This window comes from Gnatocerus cornutus, chromosome 7 (genome assembly GCF_029298725.1).
Source record: "Gnatocerus cornutus isolate USDA-ARS CGAHR chromosome 7, icGnaCorn1.1, whole genome shotgun sequence".
NCBI lineage: Eukaryota > Metazoa > Arthropoda > Insecta > Coleoptera > Tenebrionidae > Gnatocerus > Gnatocerus cornutus.
Genome location: NC_142239.1, coordinates 16,639,626 through 16,655,477, shown reverse-complemented (window position 1 = coordinate 16,655,477; position 15,852 = coordinate 16,639,626). Strand labels below are relative to the sequence as shown.

General features: G+C 38.8%; 1 protein-coding gene across 2 annotated transcripts; it reads right to left on the bottom strand.

Moving 5' to 3' along the window:
* Position 1: 1 nt before the first annotated feature.
* Positions 2–15,714, bottom strand: pyd (zonula occludens-like protein polychaetoid). 2 transcript variants are annotated; one of them, XM_088042160.1, is made up of 14 exons: positions 15,318–15,714; positions 7,446–7,609; positions 6,589–7,400; positions 5,708–6,541; positions 5,435–5,660; positions 5,208–5,385; positions 4,933–5,148; positions 3,865–4,074; positions 3,470–3,819; positions 3,289–3,421; positions 2,564–3,238; positions 2,185–2,519; positions 513–940; positions 2–376 (listed from the first exon to the last, which is right to left on the bottom strand). In XM_088042160.1, the coding sequence occupies exons 1-14, from the start codon at positions 15,360–15,362 to the stop codon at positions 153–155; spliced, it is 4,830 nt and encodes a 1,609-aa protein (XP_087898286.1). In that variant the 5' UTR covers positions 15,363–15,714; the 3' UTR covers positions 2–152. The 2 variants fall into 2 exon arrangements, with proteins under 2 accessions (XP_087898286.1, XP_087898287.1); XM_088042161.1 differs by lacking the exon at positions 4,933–5,148.
* Positions 15,715–15,852: the final 138 nt, after the last annotated feature.

Genomic DNA, 15,852 nt, shown 5'->3' with positions numbered 1-15,852 from the left:
ATAAAATAAATTTTGTATATTTACAAATAAAATTACAAGTTGCAGCTACATCAGTCAAAAAATAAAAATACCTATTACACTTAAAATAAAAATATAAAGAAATAAAACGTGAAAAAAATGGCAAACTTGAGCAAATTTGTCACTGAAAGTATCTAAAAATGATCGACTTTAACGGCCACACTGTTGGCGGCGTGATTGCTTGGTAATAAAATGTTATCCCAATCAGTATGCACGTCTTGTTCCGAGTCTGTGGCTTTCAAACTAATTCCTAGACTGGGTAGTGTATTAGCATAATGCGGAATATTGAGGATCACAGGCTTCAAAAACTCAGTACCTTGAGGTCCGCACATGACGATTGGGGAGAGCATGGCTTCACCTAAAACCAAAACAAGGGGGTTAAATGGTTTTTCATAGTCAGAAATGTGGTTATTTGAGCATGTAATCCAACAACCACATTACTGGGGTTTTATAAAGAACCACGCATGTACACTGGCTCTCAAAAAAATTGTTACCATTTTCCAGATCCAGCGGAGGCCCATTCGTTTCGCACAGCCTCGGATCCGATATAACAAAATAAATCTCTTTTTGTTCCCCGGGGGGGATTGCATTTTCGGGTATTTCCAACGAAACTCCCCAATATTCGTTAATCATAGTCCCACCTCTGTGGTCGATTAAACTTGACGTAATATCGCGTTTACTCGGGCGCATGTGATCGTTGTTTGGTTTCACAGATAATTTTTTCGACATCTTCGGGGTGGTTTCTTTACTTTTTGATTTGAACGAAAATTTCCGGAAGATTTTCGCAGGACTGAGGCCGCCTTCGTTGCGATGTTTGAATGATTGCGTTTTGGTTAGTTTTGGCGTTACTTTAGGCGAGTTAGTGTTTAGTTTTTGGATTATGTTAGGCTGCGAGCCGAACAAAGCGCCATGATCCTGAACCCTTAAAATGACAAAGATTTTAATAAACTGGTGAATTCCCAAATTGTTTAGTTCACCTTTACCATCAGGGCGGTTATTAGGAAGAAAACCACACACAACTAATGTTTAGTATATACAGGGTGTCTCACAGTACACTCGCGGACAAAAAAATGGGGCAAGACTTGGAAGACGTCGCCTAAGAGTGCTAAGTTCATTAACAATATCTTCCAATACTGGTACCGCTTTTTTGTACGCCACCGTAGAAGGAATAGCGATTGAAATCCGAAATGTCACCAACAGGAATTAGTGTAAATAATCAACTTCCGGTGAATGTCTGTTGTACCGGAAGTAGCTGCCAACTTTGTTATTTTAAATGTGTACTTTTCGATTTTTGAATTCCCCATAAAATTCTTAAAATAAATCTTGATAGATCTAATAGGTCTAGAAAGTTAGACGAAATTTGGCAAAGCTATTATTTTTGACATGTTTATTACTCCTGCCCAATTACAGAGTTTTAAAGTAAAAGAGACAAATTTCAGAAATTTTCATTAAGGGATCCACCCATTCCTCGTAGCAAAATGGAGGTACGTGATTAAAATCGGATTAAACCGCAAAAAAGAATTCCCTCATTGGCTCGCATTATCTTTATCAAAGTTGTTTTTATAACAAAAAACGCACTCAAACAACCAACGCGATTGCAACCTTCTTTCATTGACTATTAGCATTAGCCAAGAAACCATTTCATTGGATCTTAATATAACAAAAAACGCACAAAGCAATAGAGCTGAGGATTCGCTGCGTAACTTTTTCATCGACTTTTAATTTTATTGGTTTCTACAATCATAAAATAGTCATAAAATAATTGTTTTCTTTGTGTGGAAAAAAGCGAAGTTAGATTATGATTACATCGTAATTTAACGTTGTTTTCCGAACTCATTCGAAAATTTTCAGATTTCAATTCGCAGTCCTTCCTATATACAGAGTGCTCAACTGAATTTTGAATCTAGTTAGTTGCCCGTGTGTCTGAACTTGTCGCTTAAACGTCAAATACCCAACGGATGTTAGGGAATGACGGGTCTCCAGACATACGTTCACGGAGCAGCTAACTAGATAAATAATTCTTTTTTAACCGCGACCCTGCAGAAACCGAGCAGACCGCGGGGACTATATACAATTTTTTTCATTCCCATGCATGACCCAACCACCACAAACTACTTGAAATCATCAAACCAGTGTACACACTTTTAGTTCTTTGTATCAACGCACCTTAAATTATGATGCAGCGGCTTTCTGTACAACTCGAAAGCCGATCCGCGCTGCTCCCTCGATCCTTGCAAGTCGACGATGTTGCTTCTTTCTGGTGGTCGCGCGTCCATGAGCATGTCGCCTCCTTCCATTCCATATGGATTTTCGTGTTGAGCAATGGGCGTGATTTCGCTTCTGGAAGCGTACGATATGCTCGGATGTCTTCTAGATTCATACGGGGGCGTCATATCGTACGGTCCGTGCATTTCTGAGTTGTACCTCACTGCTGTTTCAGTATGCCAGCTGTTGTTCTGAGGCATGTTGTAGTAGTAGTTCATGTTTTGAGCGCGTTGATCCTGAAAGAACTGTTGAGATGCGATAGGAAGAAGCGGGGACTCACCACTGGGTTACTGTGACTTTTTCCGTGTTGGTACGTGGGCATTGGGGGTTGTACCATCCCGTCACCGTACTGCCCCTGTCCTTTATACGGCGGTTTGTAATTCTTCGGTTTCGGCGGCGGTACTGGTTTGTACCCATTTCCGTTCGGAGGCCCCATGTGTCCCGGTCCGTTATCAAACCCGTTGTGGTGCATTGGTGGGCTTTTCATGGGGGAATGATGATGAGGAGGGACCTGGTGGACGCTCAAATGAGCCTGACTGAGATCTTGGTGCGAATTTCTCGCGTAGTCTTGCGCAGAACTGTTATTTCTACTATATTTCCCGTAGTCCGTTTTGGTTTCAACGTGGCCTTTACTCTTCGCCGGGGATCTTGAATATCTGTAAACATCTCGCTCCACTGAGTCTCTCGGACTTATATTTTCCATTTTGTCGAGTTCGCGGGAGTTCCTCGGACTGTTATCATGGTCAGTTTGTGGTAAACTGTACTTGAGATCCAACTTGGAATTATGGCGATGGATATTATGCTCCCATCTCGTACCAGAATTGTATTTCGACGGACTATTCTGAACCGAAGTTGGTTCAATCTTTGAAAGAGTCGTCTTGAGATCGTCGTGAGCGTTCGGACCGATTCTATTATTAGCTTGTTTGTTAAACGAGTCGTAACTTGAAAGAGAGTCCTTAAAAAAAGAAACTTAGAGGAGTTTCATAATGGTGTTAGCAAACTTACAGACTTTGAATTCTGACTCCTTTCTAAAGAGCCCAGCTTATTACTAAAATTATTGTTGTCGTTGTTGTTCTGCTCGGAGTTGTCCATCGGCTGGCCGGGCTTCGTCCCGAAGAGTCTCTCATGAGCGGACCGCCTAAAATACCAAAAAAAATCATTGCGATTGAGGGAGAAATGAACATACCCATTTGGAATTTTATTGGGGGTTGTTATCAACCCTAAGGGTTTAATCGCCCGATCTATCCGCGGCGGGAGATCGGGTACCTGTCCATAAACTCCTTCCTTTGGGCTCCGCGGAATCTGCTCGCTGATACTCTGTCCTTTTGTATGGTTGTACCCATGATGGACAGTACTCGCCTGTCGCTTATGCTGCATGTTTCCGAACTCGTTCGGTGCGTTGTACAGCCCACTTTTACCATAATGGTCCATGGTACCCGGGAGATCTTGATTAGACAACGTGTACGTTGGTTCTTTGGTCAAAACTTGACTGTCGTTGTTCTGATTATTGAACCCATATCGGGAGTCGTAATTGGGCTACAAGCATCGTTTTATTAACGAAGACGAAGAAGTAAAAACTACCTGATATGGAGGTAGAACATCAGTGGTACTACTATCAGGCATGACCACACTGGGATCAGAACTCGCTTTAGTCAACCGGCCTGCAGTGGGCGAATTTGATGACACAGGAGGTCCAGGACTGTGCTCCAAGTCGCTTTCAGGACTGCTTGCATATGAGAGTCGAAGAGACGACATTGGGAATAGGAAATCGTCTGAGAGTGACTCTTCAGGCTAAAATGATTATGCAGATGACGATGGATGACATGAACAAATTATAAGTAACACCAAAGCTGGGATTAGATAACTGCAGTCATAGAGAAAGTAACTTTCGTGCGTCGCATCTTCTCCCTTTTGGTGCAAATTTTCAAATTACGCGCCCTAAATTCAAGGTGGCAGGACTGAAAATTCCGAAATTCCCCTATGTGAATTCGTTTTTGCTGGGGTTTTTGCAGTAGCCTAACTTTTTTAAACTAGTTATTATGGTAAATGTGTGGTGGTTTTACAAGTTTTTAGAGTGTTTTTTAAACAGCTCCAGGTGCTCGAAGTCGTTTTAGAACGTGCGAATTATCATGTGAGTACAATTTTCCGAATTTTCAACTCTCTTAAATTTAAGAAGCGTCGTTTAAATTTTACGTTTTTTGTTCCGATTTTTTCAAGTCCTCAAGTAAAAACGATTAAATTTAACACCTTATTGTAATGCATCGCACAAAAGTTTATATTACTCAATTTACGACACAAGTGATAAGCTTTAATTGCGTACTTTGGAGTGCTAGATAGGAGGAATTTTAAATACAGGTGGTCCGGCAAACTATAAATCTTCAGTATAATGATGCGTACTAGACTACTGAGTTTGTCGGACCACTTAGAGTTACCCTGTATACATATAAAAATTATCTAAACTCTGGCTCAAACTTCCCCAAATTCCTCCTCCATAATGGGAGACGTGACATCAAACTTTCTACTTCTACAGTAAAAATCGCAATCATCATACAAAGGCTCATTCCGTGTTAGTGAAAACTTGTTAGTATACAACTCATCACGTGCTTTAGCATTAAACTCAGAAGCATCTAAGTACGAAATAGTACTTGCATATGGTAGGCCGGAACTGGCACTGTACAAGCTACTCTGACTTGGAGAGTACTGGGAACGTATCACAGGATAAACGAACTGAGGACTACTATACATGGAAAGAGGAGCTTTTCTAGTACGACTTCGCGAAGGTCTATACCTGTTGGGTAAGGAATTCGATCTATTATATCTAGAGGTAAAAGGATAGTAAACATCGGAAAACATATCCATCTCCAACTGAAAAAGTGAAAGAAAGAAGAAACCGTCACCATCAAGCTGTTAATAGAAGTACTAACTTTGCTTTCGCTCATCCAAAGAGCACCACTTTGTTGTTTATCGATGATGTCTCGAACTTTACGATACCAATTATCGGTGTTGTCGTTCATTGTAATAGTGGCACTAAAAACGTGGCTCCAGACTTTATCCAACTTCTGACATTGCTCTAATAGCTTCTTCGAACTTTTATGAGCGGATCTAAACAGAATTGCGTAACGCACAATCATCAAAGTAACAAAGAACTCACTTAGGCAGACCCTGCCGCAGTTGCTTGATAACGATTTTGCTTTCCGCTTTGAAGAACACCACAATTGGGTACATTTGAGCGTAATTCAGCCTCTCAACGGCGTTTGGAGTGATATCCAACAAAGCGTGCTTACCGGTGGAAATAACATCACGAATTGCTGAAAGTCTGATAATATTCGACGCGGTTTTCTGGGATTTGGAGTGTTCTTCAGTCGTCGTGTCCAACTCTAAAAATTCAGTGTCACTAGTCGTACCTTCAAACGCGAATACTTACGAGGTGATATAAATTTGTCCGGGAAGTCCTTCAACAGTTTGTCTCTAGCCACATCGGCTATGGGACCGAATAAAATAACAGGTCTGGTGAATCCCGGATGCTTGAGTAACACTCTTTCGTAAGCCGGGAACTTGGACACCGTGTCCGAGAAGAGAATATCGTCCCAGTGTTCCTTCCCCAAGCTCTTCGATCGGCGGTTTGAGCTCCTCCTTCTCCTGAAGAAGCTCCCGCGGGATTCATTCGCGGACATCTCTTTCTTGGTGGCGTTGAACTGCGCCGTTGCTAACTCCTCAGCTCTTGCTTTATTCGGGATGATTCCTTTTTGGACCTCTTGGTTGTTGCGACCAATTCGAAAGACTTGCCACGACCCCACGACTCCGTTGTACAAAGTATCAATTACGTGAAAAGTATCACTCGAACGGAAAGACATTTCTCCTTTCGCCGGATTATCGTAATGAAAATGAGTTTTAATGTAGAAACTGTCGCCTTTTTGCGACGCGACGATGTTATCGTACTCTTCTTTACAATACTGCACGATGAGCTCGATACGGTCCTGCAGACTTAACAGGAAGAGCACCGCTTCCTCTCTGGTAACGCCAGTCATGTCCATGTCGTTGACTTTCAGGATCTTATCCCCCGGTTGGAGTCCTTGCAACGATGCAGGACTCCCTGGCTGAACCGCCGTTACGAAAATCCCGACGAAGTTACCACCAGTTAGTCGGATCCCGACAGAACCTTCTTTGTGGAATGTTACGAATCTTGCGTCTGGAATTGGCTGCTTCTTCTGGATGATCGGGTCCTCGTCGTAGATTTGGCGACGGGTACTGTAGTAATCTGAAAAGACACCATTGGCTCTCAAAAGTTTAAAATTTCAATCTTACCTTCAACTCGTGGAGGCGGCGGTCTCGGCGGCTCATCTCTCTCTTTGGCTCGTCCGTACCCCACTATACTGTTCCTATTTTCCAACTGGTTTAAGTTGGTTTCGAGTAACGGACCTCGGGATCTTCCTCGAGGTGCTAAGTTGCTTTTATCGTCCACTAAAGAATTCGGTCCGCTGTTAGGATCAAGTTTTTCTTCGAATCCGCTGTTGGTGTTAAGATTCGGGTTACGCGTCGGAGGTTGTACGTATAGATTTTGATTGGAGTAACTCTGAGAAGTTAGGAAATCATCCCCTTTGTAAAAATTGTTAACAGCGCCCGTAGTACTGATGGAGCTCTGCGTTTGATGCGAGACTTGAACTGTTTCTCGAGCGATCGTAAACTGGAGTTTATCCTTCGTGCTGTCGATGATCTTCTTCGCTTCTTTTAACGACATCAAGTCATTGCAATTGGTGTTATTAATCTTCGTTATGAAATCACCTTCGACTAAAACCTGATTGGTGTTAAGTAACTGATCTTTCGCTTTCGAAGAGATTTCTTTAACGAAGAGTTTACATCCTAGCACGATCCCGAAATCTTCCTTCTTCGAGTTTTTAGTTAAAGTCACTTTAGGAGGAAGAGGGTTGATTCCAAGAGCTGCCAAAGGTGGCCCAGTGTAAGAAGCGCTCAAACTGTGACTATGATGGTGTTGAATAGTCCGCCTCTTAATGACTAAAGTCACCGTGTCTCCGGAGTCTCTCAACACTTGGACGGCTGTAGCGTAGTCTACATTCTGGAGAGATATCCCGTTGACGGAGATAATCCTGTCGTTGACCCTAAAAGAGGTGTTACAAGGACGTGAAGACTGTGGTAAGACTTACTGTAGGATTCTTTCTGCAGGACCCGACGCCAGGACATCACTGACGGCGATGCTAGGATCACCTGAAGCGAAATGGGGGTTGTCTCTCCCGCCCGAGACTGCTATTCCAAAGCCGTAGCCCGGAACGCGGGTTACGCATATTTGCTTGTATTCCCAACCGCGCTCCTGGAAAAAAAAGAGTTTCAATAAGTGAAGCTAAAATTCCCATAATTATCGACTTCCAGTTTTGATAAGTTAATTATCATTCGTTTGCTGTTATTGTTCCAAACGAAGTCGTGGGAATACATGAGTTTATTAAACTTTTTCATCTAATGTCAGTCTGGACTAGTGAGTTATTTGTCGACCTTGACTTCGAACAGTGCTTTGATTGATTGTTGCCTTTGTTGGTAAATTTACAAGAAACCGAAAAAGAAATAGTATTGTCAAGTTAAGTTGAAATTAAAATGTGAATTGTCATCGTAATGCTGGCAACGACACGAGGCTCGAATTTCTTCGAAATGGTTCAACGAACAACCAGAGAATTGAGAATAAACTGTTACGATAATTGTCAACTCTGCCTCTTGCCACCAACATAGAGCCGCCTGTTAAATAAATCATGAATCGTGGTTACAATATAAAACCAGTGGCCGTGTAATAACTGCCAAGAACACCAATTAAAAGTGTTAATAACCGTCCGGAGACATTGTCGCACGTATCCTGAATCTCGCGTTTTAAATATATGAATTCTTTGGCTTCAGTCCACCTGAACCTCTATAAATAACTTGTGATTTGGGAACATGGCGACCCTCCTCGTCATTACAATCACAATTCGACAATTTCCGGTCTGAGAGACACGCAGCATCAACAGCGGCTGAAGAAATATTCGACAATATGACGATCAGCTTAACATTCTGTCAGCGCAGAGGGACGAGTTTTCTGCATAAATAAAACAAGCAGCAACAAGACCAAGGTCAGTGATGACCCAACAACCAGATTGAAAAACTTGATGTGATGATGGCTTTTTCGTGAACGAAGTGAAAGTGGTCAAAATTACGACCAGTTTACCGTTCCGGTGGCTAGACGAGGGGGAAAAGTGTTTTGCTGAGTTTTTCTAGTTGGACACCTGCAAGTGGAAAAATGGCTTGCGACTCCCACGGGGACAAGTTTTCAGGTGGACTGTTTACGACGCGGGGATTTTGCAGGTGGATCATCCCACACTTCTTTTTGTGGAGCTAGGCGGGCCCAAGATAATTTGCACTTTTTTTGCGATGCACTCGTCGTCATCAGTTTGGTACCACTGAAGAGACCTCCAAGAGAAAAACCACCGAAAGACCGAACTATAGAAACCCTAGAAAAACTTTCGATAGCGAAATATTCCAACTCAAAATTTCAATCGCTTCTGATTCGGTTATTTGTTGGCGTACGTGAAAAATTCACACAATTTTGGATTCTACATGAAATTCTGGGTTAAATGGGCACTAATAATTTGAGTTTGCTCAAAAAATAGACGAGATATTGACAGATTTACGATTTTAGGAAAAATTAAAATCAACTTTCCGAGACTTTGATCGGCCATACCTCAGTTATTTGTTGTCGGATTTGAATTTAAATCAAAGATTTGGAATATGCGGAAAATTCTGCGTACACTGATGTTTAATAACTTAAGTTTACTCTAAAAAATAAGCGAGATATCGATATCAGAAGTTTGGCATAGTTTTAGTCATGAATTTTTGCGAAAATTTGCAAATTTCGACTGTAGAAAAATCAAAGAACTATTTCTTATGTAAAAAATCGCGAGAAAAACGATGGCGCAAACCGCATCTCAATATCTGAAATAGTTTCCGAGATATCGAGCACGAATTGTTTCGAACCTTCAAAAATTTGGCCCTCTGGCGACAACCCAAAAATTCAAACGACCATAACTCGGTTATTTGTTGACGAAAATTGAAAATTCTCATGTTTTTGAATTCAGCGTAAAATTCTGCGTAAAATGAGACCCAAATTTGTTGAGTTTGCTTGATAAATAAACGAGGTTTTTGCCAAAAACGGTTTTGGAAACATCATTTTAGGGTGATTTTCAATCAATGTTTTCAAAATGAAAACGACGTTTAATAGCTTTGAATTACACATCGGTCGAAAGAGGAGCTCAAAATCTATCTACTGGCCAAATTTGAGATCTATCGGACAAATAGTTTACGAGTTATGACCAATATTAAAAAAAATTGAAAAATTTTTATCGATTGAGTCGGATTTTTTTTTTTGCGAAAAATCGACTATCGAATTTTGGGCTTTTGATAACATTTTCTAACGTAAAATGAGCCGAAAAAAAGAATGGCGCAAACCGCATCTCAATATCTCAAATAGTTTCCGAGATATTTGACTTTGAAAATTAGAAAAAATGAGGAAAAATGAAAATCCACTTTCCAAAACTTTGATTGGCCATAACTCAGTTATTTGTTGTCGGATCTGAATTTAAATCCCAGATTTGGAATCTCCGGAAAATTCTGCGTTCACTGATGTATAATAACTTAAGTTTACTTTAAAAAATAAGCGAGATATCGATATCAAAAGTTTGACATAGTTTTAGTCATGAATTTTTGCGAAAATTTGCAAATTTCGACTGTAGAAAAATCAAAGAACTATTTCTTATGTAAAAAATCGCGAGAAAAACGATGGCGCAAACCGCATCTCAATATCTGAAATAGTTTCCGAGATATCGAGCACGAATTGTTTCGAACCTTCAAAAATTTGGCCCTCTGGCGACAACCCAAAAATTCAAACGACCATAACTCAGTTATTTATTGACGAAAATTGAAAATTCTCATGTTTTTGAATTCAGCGTAAAATTCTGCGTAAAATGAGACCCAAATTTGTTGAGTTTGCTTGATAAATAAACGAGGTTTTTGCCAAAAACGGTTTTGGAAACATCATTTTAGGGTGATTTTCAATCAATGTTTTCAAAATGAAAACGACGTTTAATAGCTTTGAATTACACATCGGTCGAAAGAGGAGCTCAAAATCTATCTACTGGCCAAATTTGAGATCTATCGGACAAATAGTTTACGAGTTATGACCAATATTAAAAAAATTGAAAAATTTTCATCGATTGAGTCGGATTTTTTTTTTGCGAAAAATCGACTATCGAATTTTGGGCTTTTGAGAACATTTTCTAACGTAAAATGAGCCGAAAAAAAGAATGGCGCAAACCGCATCTCAATATCTCAAATAGTTTCCGAGATATTTGACTTTGAAAATTAGAAAAAATGAGGAAAAATGAAAATCCACTTTCCGAAACTTTGATTGGCCATAACTCAGTTATTTGTTGTCGTATCTGAATTTAAATCCCAGATTTGGAATCTCCGGAAAATTCTGCGTACACTGATGTATAATAACTTAAGTTTGCTCTAAAAAATAAGCGAAATATCGATATCAGAAGTTTGGCATAGTTTTAGTCATGAATTTTTGCGAAAATTTGCAAATTTCGACTGTAGAAAAATCAAAGAATTGTTTCTTATGTAAAAAATCGCGAGAAAAACGATGGCGCAAACCGCATCTCCCTATCTGAAATAGTTTCCGAGATATCGAGCACGAATTGTTTCGAACCTTCAAAAATTTGGCCCTCTGGCGACAACCCAAAAATTCAAACGACCATAACTCAGTTATTTGTTGACGAAAATTGAAAATTCTCATGTTTTTGAATTCAGCGTAAAATTCTGCGTAAAATGAGACCCAAATTTGTTGAGTTTGCTTGATAAATAAACGAGGTTTTTGCCAAAAACGGTTTTGGAAACATCATTTTAGGGTGATTTTCAATCAATGTTTTCAAAATGAAAACGACGTTTAATAGCTTTGAATTACACATCGGTCGAAAGAGGAGCTCAAAATCTATCTACTGGCCAAATTTGAGATCTATCGGACAAATAGTTTACGAGTTATGACCAATATTAAAAAAATTGAAAAATTTTCATCGATTGAGTCGGATTTTTTTTTTGCGAAAAATCGACTATCGAATTTTGGGCTTTTGAGAACATTTTCTAACGTAAAATGAGCCGAACAAAAGAATGGCGCAAACCGCATCTCAATATCTCAAATAGTTTCCGAGATATTTAACTTTAAAAATTACGAAAAATGAGGAAAAATGAAAATCAACTTTCCGAAACTTTGATCGGCCATAACTCAGTTATTTGTTGTCGGATCTGAATTTAAATCCCAGATTTGGAATCTCCGGAAAATTCTGCGTACACTGATGTATAATAACTTAAGTTTGCTCTAAAAAATAAGCGAAATATCGATATCAGAAGTTTGGCATAGTTTTAGTCATGAATTTTTGCGAAAATTTGCAAATTTCGACTGTAGAAAAATCAAAGAACTGTTTCTTATGTAAAAAATCGCGAGAAAAACGATGGCGCAAACCGCATCTCCCTATCTGAAATAGTTTCCGAGATATCGAGCACGAATTGTTTCGAACCTTCAAAAATTTGGCCCTCTGGCGACAACCCAAAAATTCAAACGACCATAACTCAGTTATTTGTTGACGAAAATTGAAAATTCTCATGTTTTTGAATTCAGCGTAAAATTCTGCGTAAAATGAGACCCAAATTTGTTGAGTTTGCTTGATAAATAAACGAGGTTTTTGCCAAAAACGGTTTTGGAAACATCATTTTAGGGTGATTTTCAATCAATGTTTTCAAAATGAAAACGACGTTTAATAGCTTTGAATTACACATCGGTCGAAAGAGGAGCTCAAAATCTATCTACTGGCCAAATTTGAGATCTATCGGACAAATAGTTTACGAGTTATGACCAATATTAAAAAAATTGAAAAATTTTTATCGATTGAGTCGGATTTTTTTTTTGCGAAAAATCGACTATCGAATTTTGGGCTTTTGATAACATTTTCTAACGTAAAATGAGCCGAAAAAAAGAATGGCGCAAACCGCATCTCAATATCTCAAATAGTTTCCGAGATATTTGACTTTGAAAATTAGAAAAAATGAGGAAAAATGAAAATCCACTTTCCGAAACTTTGATTGGCCATAACTCAGTTATTTGTTGTCGTATCTGAATTTAAATCCCAGATTTGGAATCTCCGGAAAATTCTGCGTACACTGATGTATAATAACTTAAGTTTACTCTAAAAAATAAGCGCAATATCGATATCAGAAGTTTGGCATAGTTTTAGTCATGAATTTTTGCGAAAATTTGCAAATTTCGACTGTAGAAAAATCAAAGAACTGTTTCTTATGTAAAAAATCGCGAGAAAAACGATGGCGCAAACCGCATCTCCCTATCTGAAATAGTTTCCGAGATATCGAGCACGAATTGTTTCGAACCTTCAAAAATTTGGCCCTCTGGCGACAACCCAAAAATTCAAACGACCATAACTCAGTTATTTGTTGACGAAAATTGAAAATTCTCATGTTTTTGAATTCAGCGTAAAATTCTGCGTAAAATGAGACCCAAATTTGTTGAGTTTGCTTGATAAATAAACGAGGTTTTTGCCAAAAACGGTTTTGGAAACATCATTTTAGGGTGATTTTCAATCAATGTTTTCAAAATGAAAACGACGTTTAATAGCTTTGAATTACACATCGGTCGAAAGAGGAGCTCAAAATCTATCTACTGGCCAAATTTGAGATCTATCGGACAAATAGTTTACGAGTTATGACCAATATTAAAAAAATTGAAAAATTTTTATCGATTGAGTCGGATTTTTTTTTTGCGAAAAATCGACTATCGAATTTTGGGCTTTTGATAACATTTTCTAACGTAAAATGAGCCGAACAAAAGAATGGCGCAAACCGCATCTCAATATCTCAAATAGTTTCCGAGATATTTAACTTTAAAAATTACGAAAAATGAGGAAAAATGAAAATCAACTTTCCGAAACTTTGATCGGCCATAACTCAGTTATTTGTTGTCGGATCTGAATTTAAATCCCAGATTTGGAATCTCCGGAATCTCCTTCTGCGTACACTGATGTATAATAACTTAAGTTTACTTTAAAAAATAAGCGAGATATCGATATCAAAAGTTTGACATAGTTTTAGTCATGAATTTTTGCGAAAATTTGCAAATTTCGACTGTAGAAAAATCAAAGAACTATTTCTTATGTAAAAAATCGCGAGAAAAACGATAGCGCAAACCGCATCTCAATATCTGAAATAGTTTCCGAGATATCGAGCACGAATTGTTTTTTTCCAAAAAATCAACCATCGGATTTTGGATATTTAAGAGCGAATTCTAAGCAACAAAAAATCAAAAAATTCAACTTGGTTCGTTTGCGTTGTATTGCAATTCCCATCAGCAAAAAACGGCTGGAGTCCCCTTAACAATCGGTTACATTGTATGCAGCACTACACCCAGTTTGTTTATCACGTACTTTTGGTTCCGCTCGATGATTCGAACTGAAATCGGTTAGGTCGCAAAGTTCGCGCAATCCCATGTATCCGAGGGTACATTCCTCCATACCCTTGACAACAACGACCTTCAAGGTTATTCCACCTGCTTGTCAACAAGGAATGTCCAAGTAGAACCCAACAATGTGACAATAAATTCAAGCTCACGCAGGTGTCTTTTATCGCTGCGATAACAAGGTACTGAATCTACTACAGGGAGTCTGGCGAAGATTTTTCCCGTATGACACATTCTCTTCGAAATTCGACCAAATGAATTTCTCTATTGGGTGTGTCCAATAGCAAATTGCAACGCTGCAAGGAATGTCGGAGATGAAACTGTGTAAAACTGGTGTAGTATAGACAGACCTTTTTCCTTTTTTGTTATAGAGCAGAAAAGTTGTATTGTCGCTAACCTTGGCGTGTTACAATAATTGTCATTTCCACCTTTAGAGTTCATGCAAATGGCTGCTGGATTGATTCACCTCGCTATGGATGATTAATCTCGTTTCGATGTTCGAAGTGAGAAAAGTCAATGAATCCGGGTCATTGGGTTTTAGTACGGCAATTCGAGATTTTAGTGTCACTCGGAAGAAGAAATCACAAACTCGTCTTCATAGAAAGTTGCTGTTAAAAACGTCAGTCTAGACTAGACGATATCAACGGCAGAAACTCGAGAAAGACTATCGCATTTCAGTGAGATAAACGCAGATTGTTCTTTAGATAACATACTTTCTAGCTATTCGTTGCTTACCTTAAGTTTCTCATAGTTTAATTAGATTTGCGAGATTTCGCATCCAGAAATAAATATCTTATATGTATTTCTTAGGATCCTTAGTATTTTATTCCTTAAATTAGCTAGTATTTAGTCCTAGAATAGAAAGAATCGAAAGACTGCATTGGACGTAAAGATTCCAAAGGATCAAAGAATGGCGCTCCGACAAAAAATTGTACCTCATTATTTCATTTCTATCTAATGTTCATTACAAACTTGCGAACAGACAACAGTTAGAATTTGTCTACCTTTTTGCGTAGTCATGCAGTTGTTTGTAAACATCCTGTATATGTAAATAATTTGGTACCGACAACAAAGAACTTACATCTAATTTACTTAGCAATTTGATACTATCGAGGACAGTTTCTAATCACAGGTGTCTTCGAATAAATTTTAACTAATTTAAAGCAGTTACTTGGACGCAGCTTCTTCAGATGCCACCGCGTGTGTTCTTCTGCATCTCGGATAAACATAAATAAATAAAAAAGGCAGTTAAAACTAGGAAACATGTATTATCTCAAGAATTGTGTCCACATTCCAATGAACTGTTGCATAAAAGATTATAATAATTGAAATAAATCGAAGATTCGGACTAGATGGTGGTGTTAAAGAAAAAGAATCTTGGTCAATCATCTCGAAACCAACAAGGCACAAAAACGTTTAAAATTCAACACCTGCTTCGAACAACACGAACAAGCGACCAGAATCAAGTTTTTTAACTCACCTCAGGTAAATTCGAAATCAAATTGTTATTTGCTATGTTATCCATGAGTATGGGTTTTGGTAGTGGCAGTTCCAACACATCGATTCAACTTTTAATCACTGAAGACACTCAAATTAAGTATTAATGATAATGGACATTTAAACCTATCAACACGCGTCGAGCCTTCAACTCCAAGAATGTGCCATTGCCGTATCAAAACCAGGATATCTATCAAAGGTTTTGTTTTAACTTTACACTGTCGGTCACATTCTATTAGTAAAAGTCAATACATTCGTTTAATTGAGAAAAGTATTGATAGAAAAGTGTCTCAATCTAGAAGTGAGCGTTCTTGTTTTAACACGCGTATAACAAAACTACACTGACTTAAGAAAGTCCACCGTCCCTTCTCTTTCTGGCTTCTGGGGGAAAGGCTGTGGGCCAACAACGCCAACCACTGGATGCCGACTTAAGCTATTTAACCTTGACGGACGAATGGATCGATTAGGTGGGTAAAATTCACTTTTTAAACAATGGAGCGACGGTCTGTGGTTTGGGA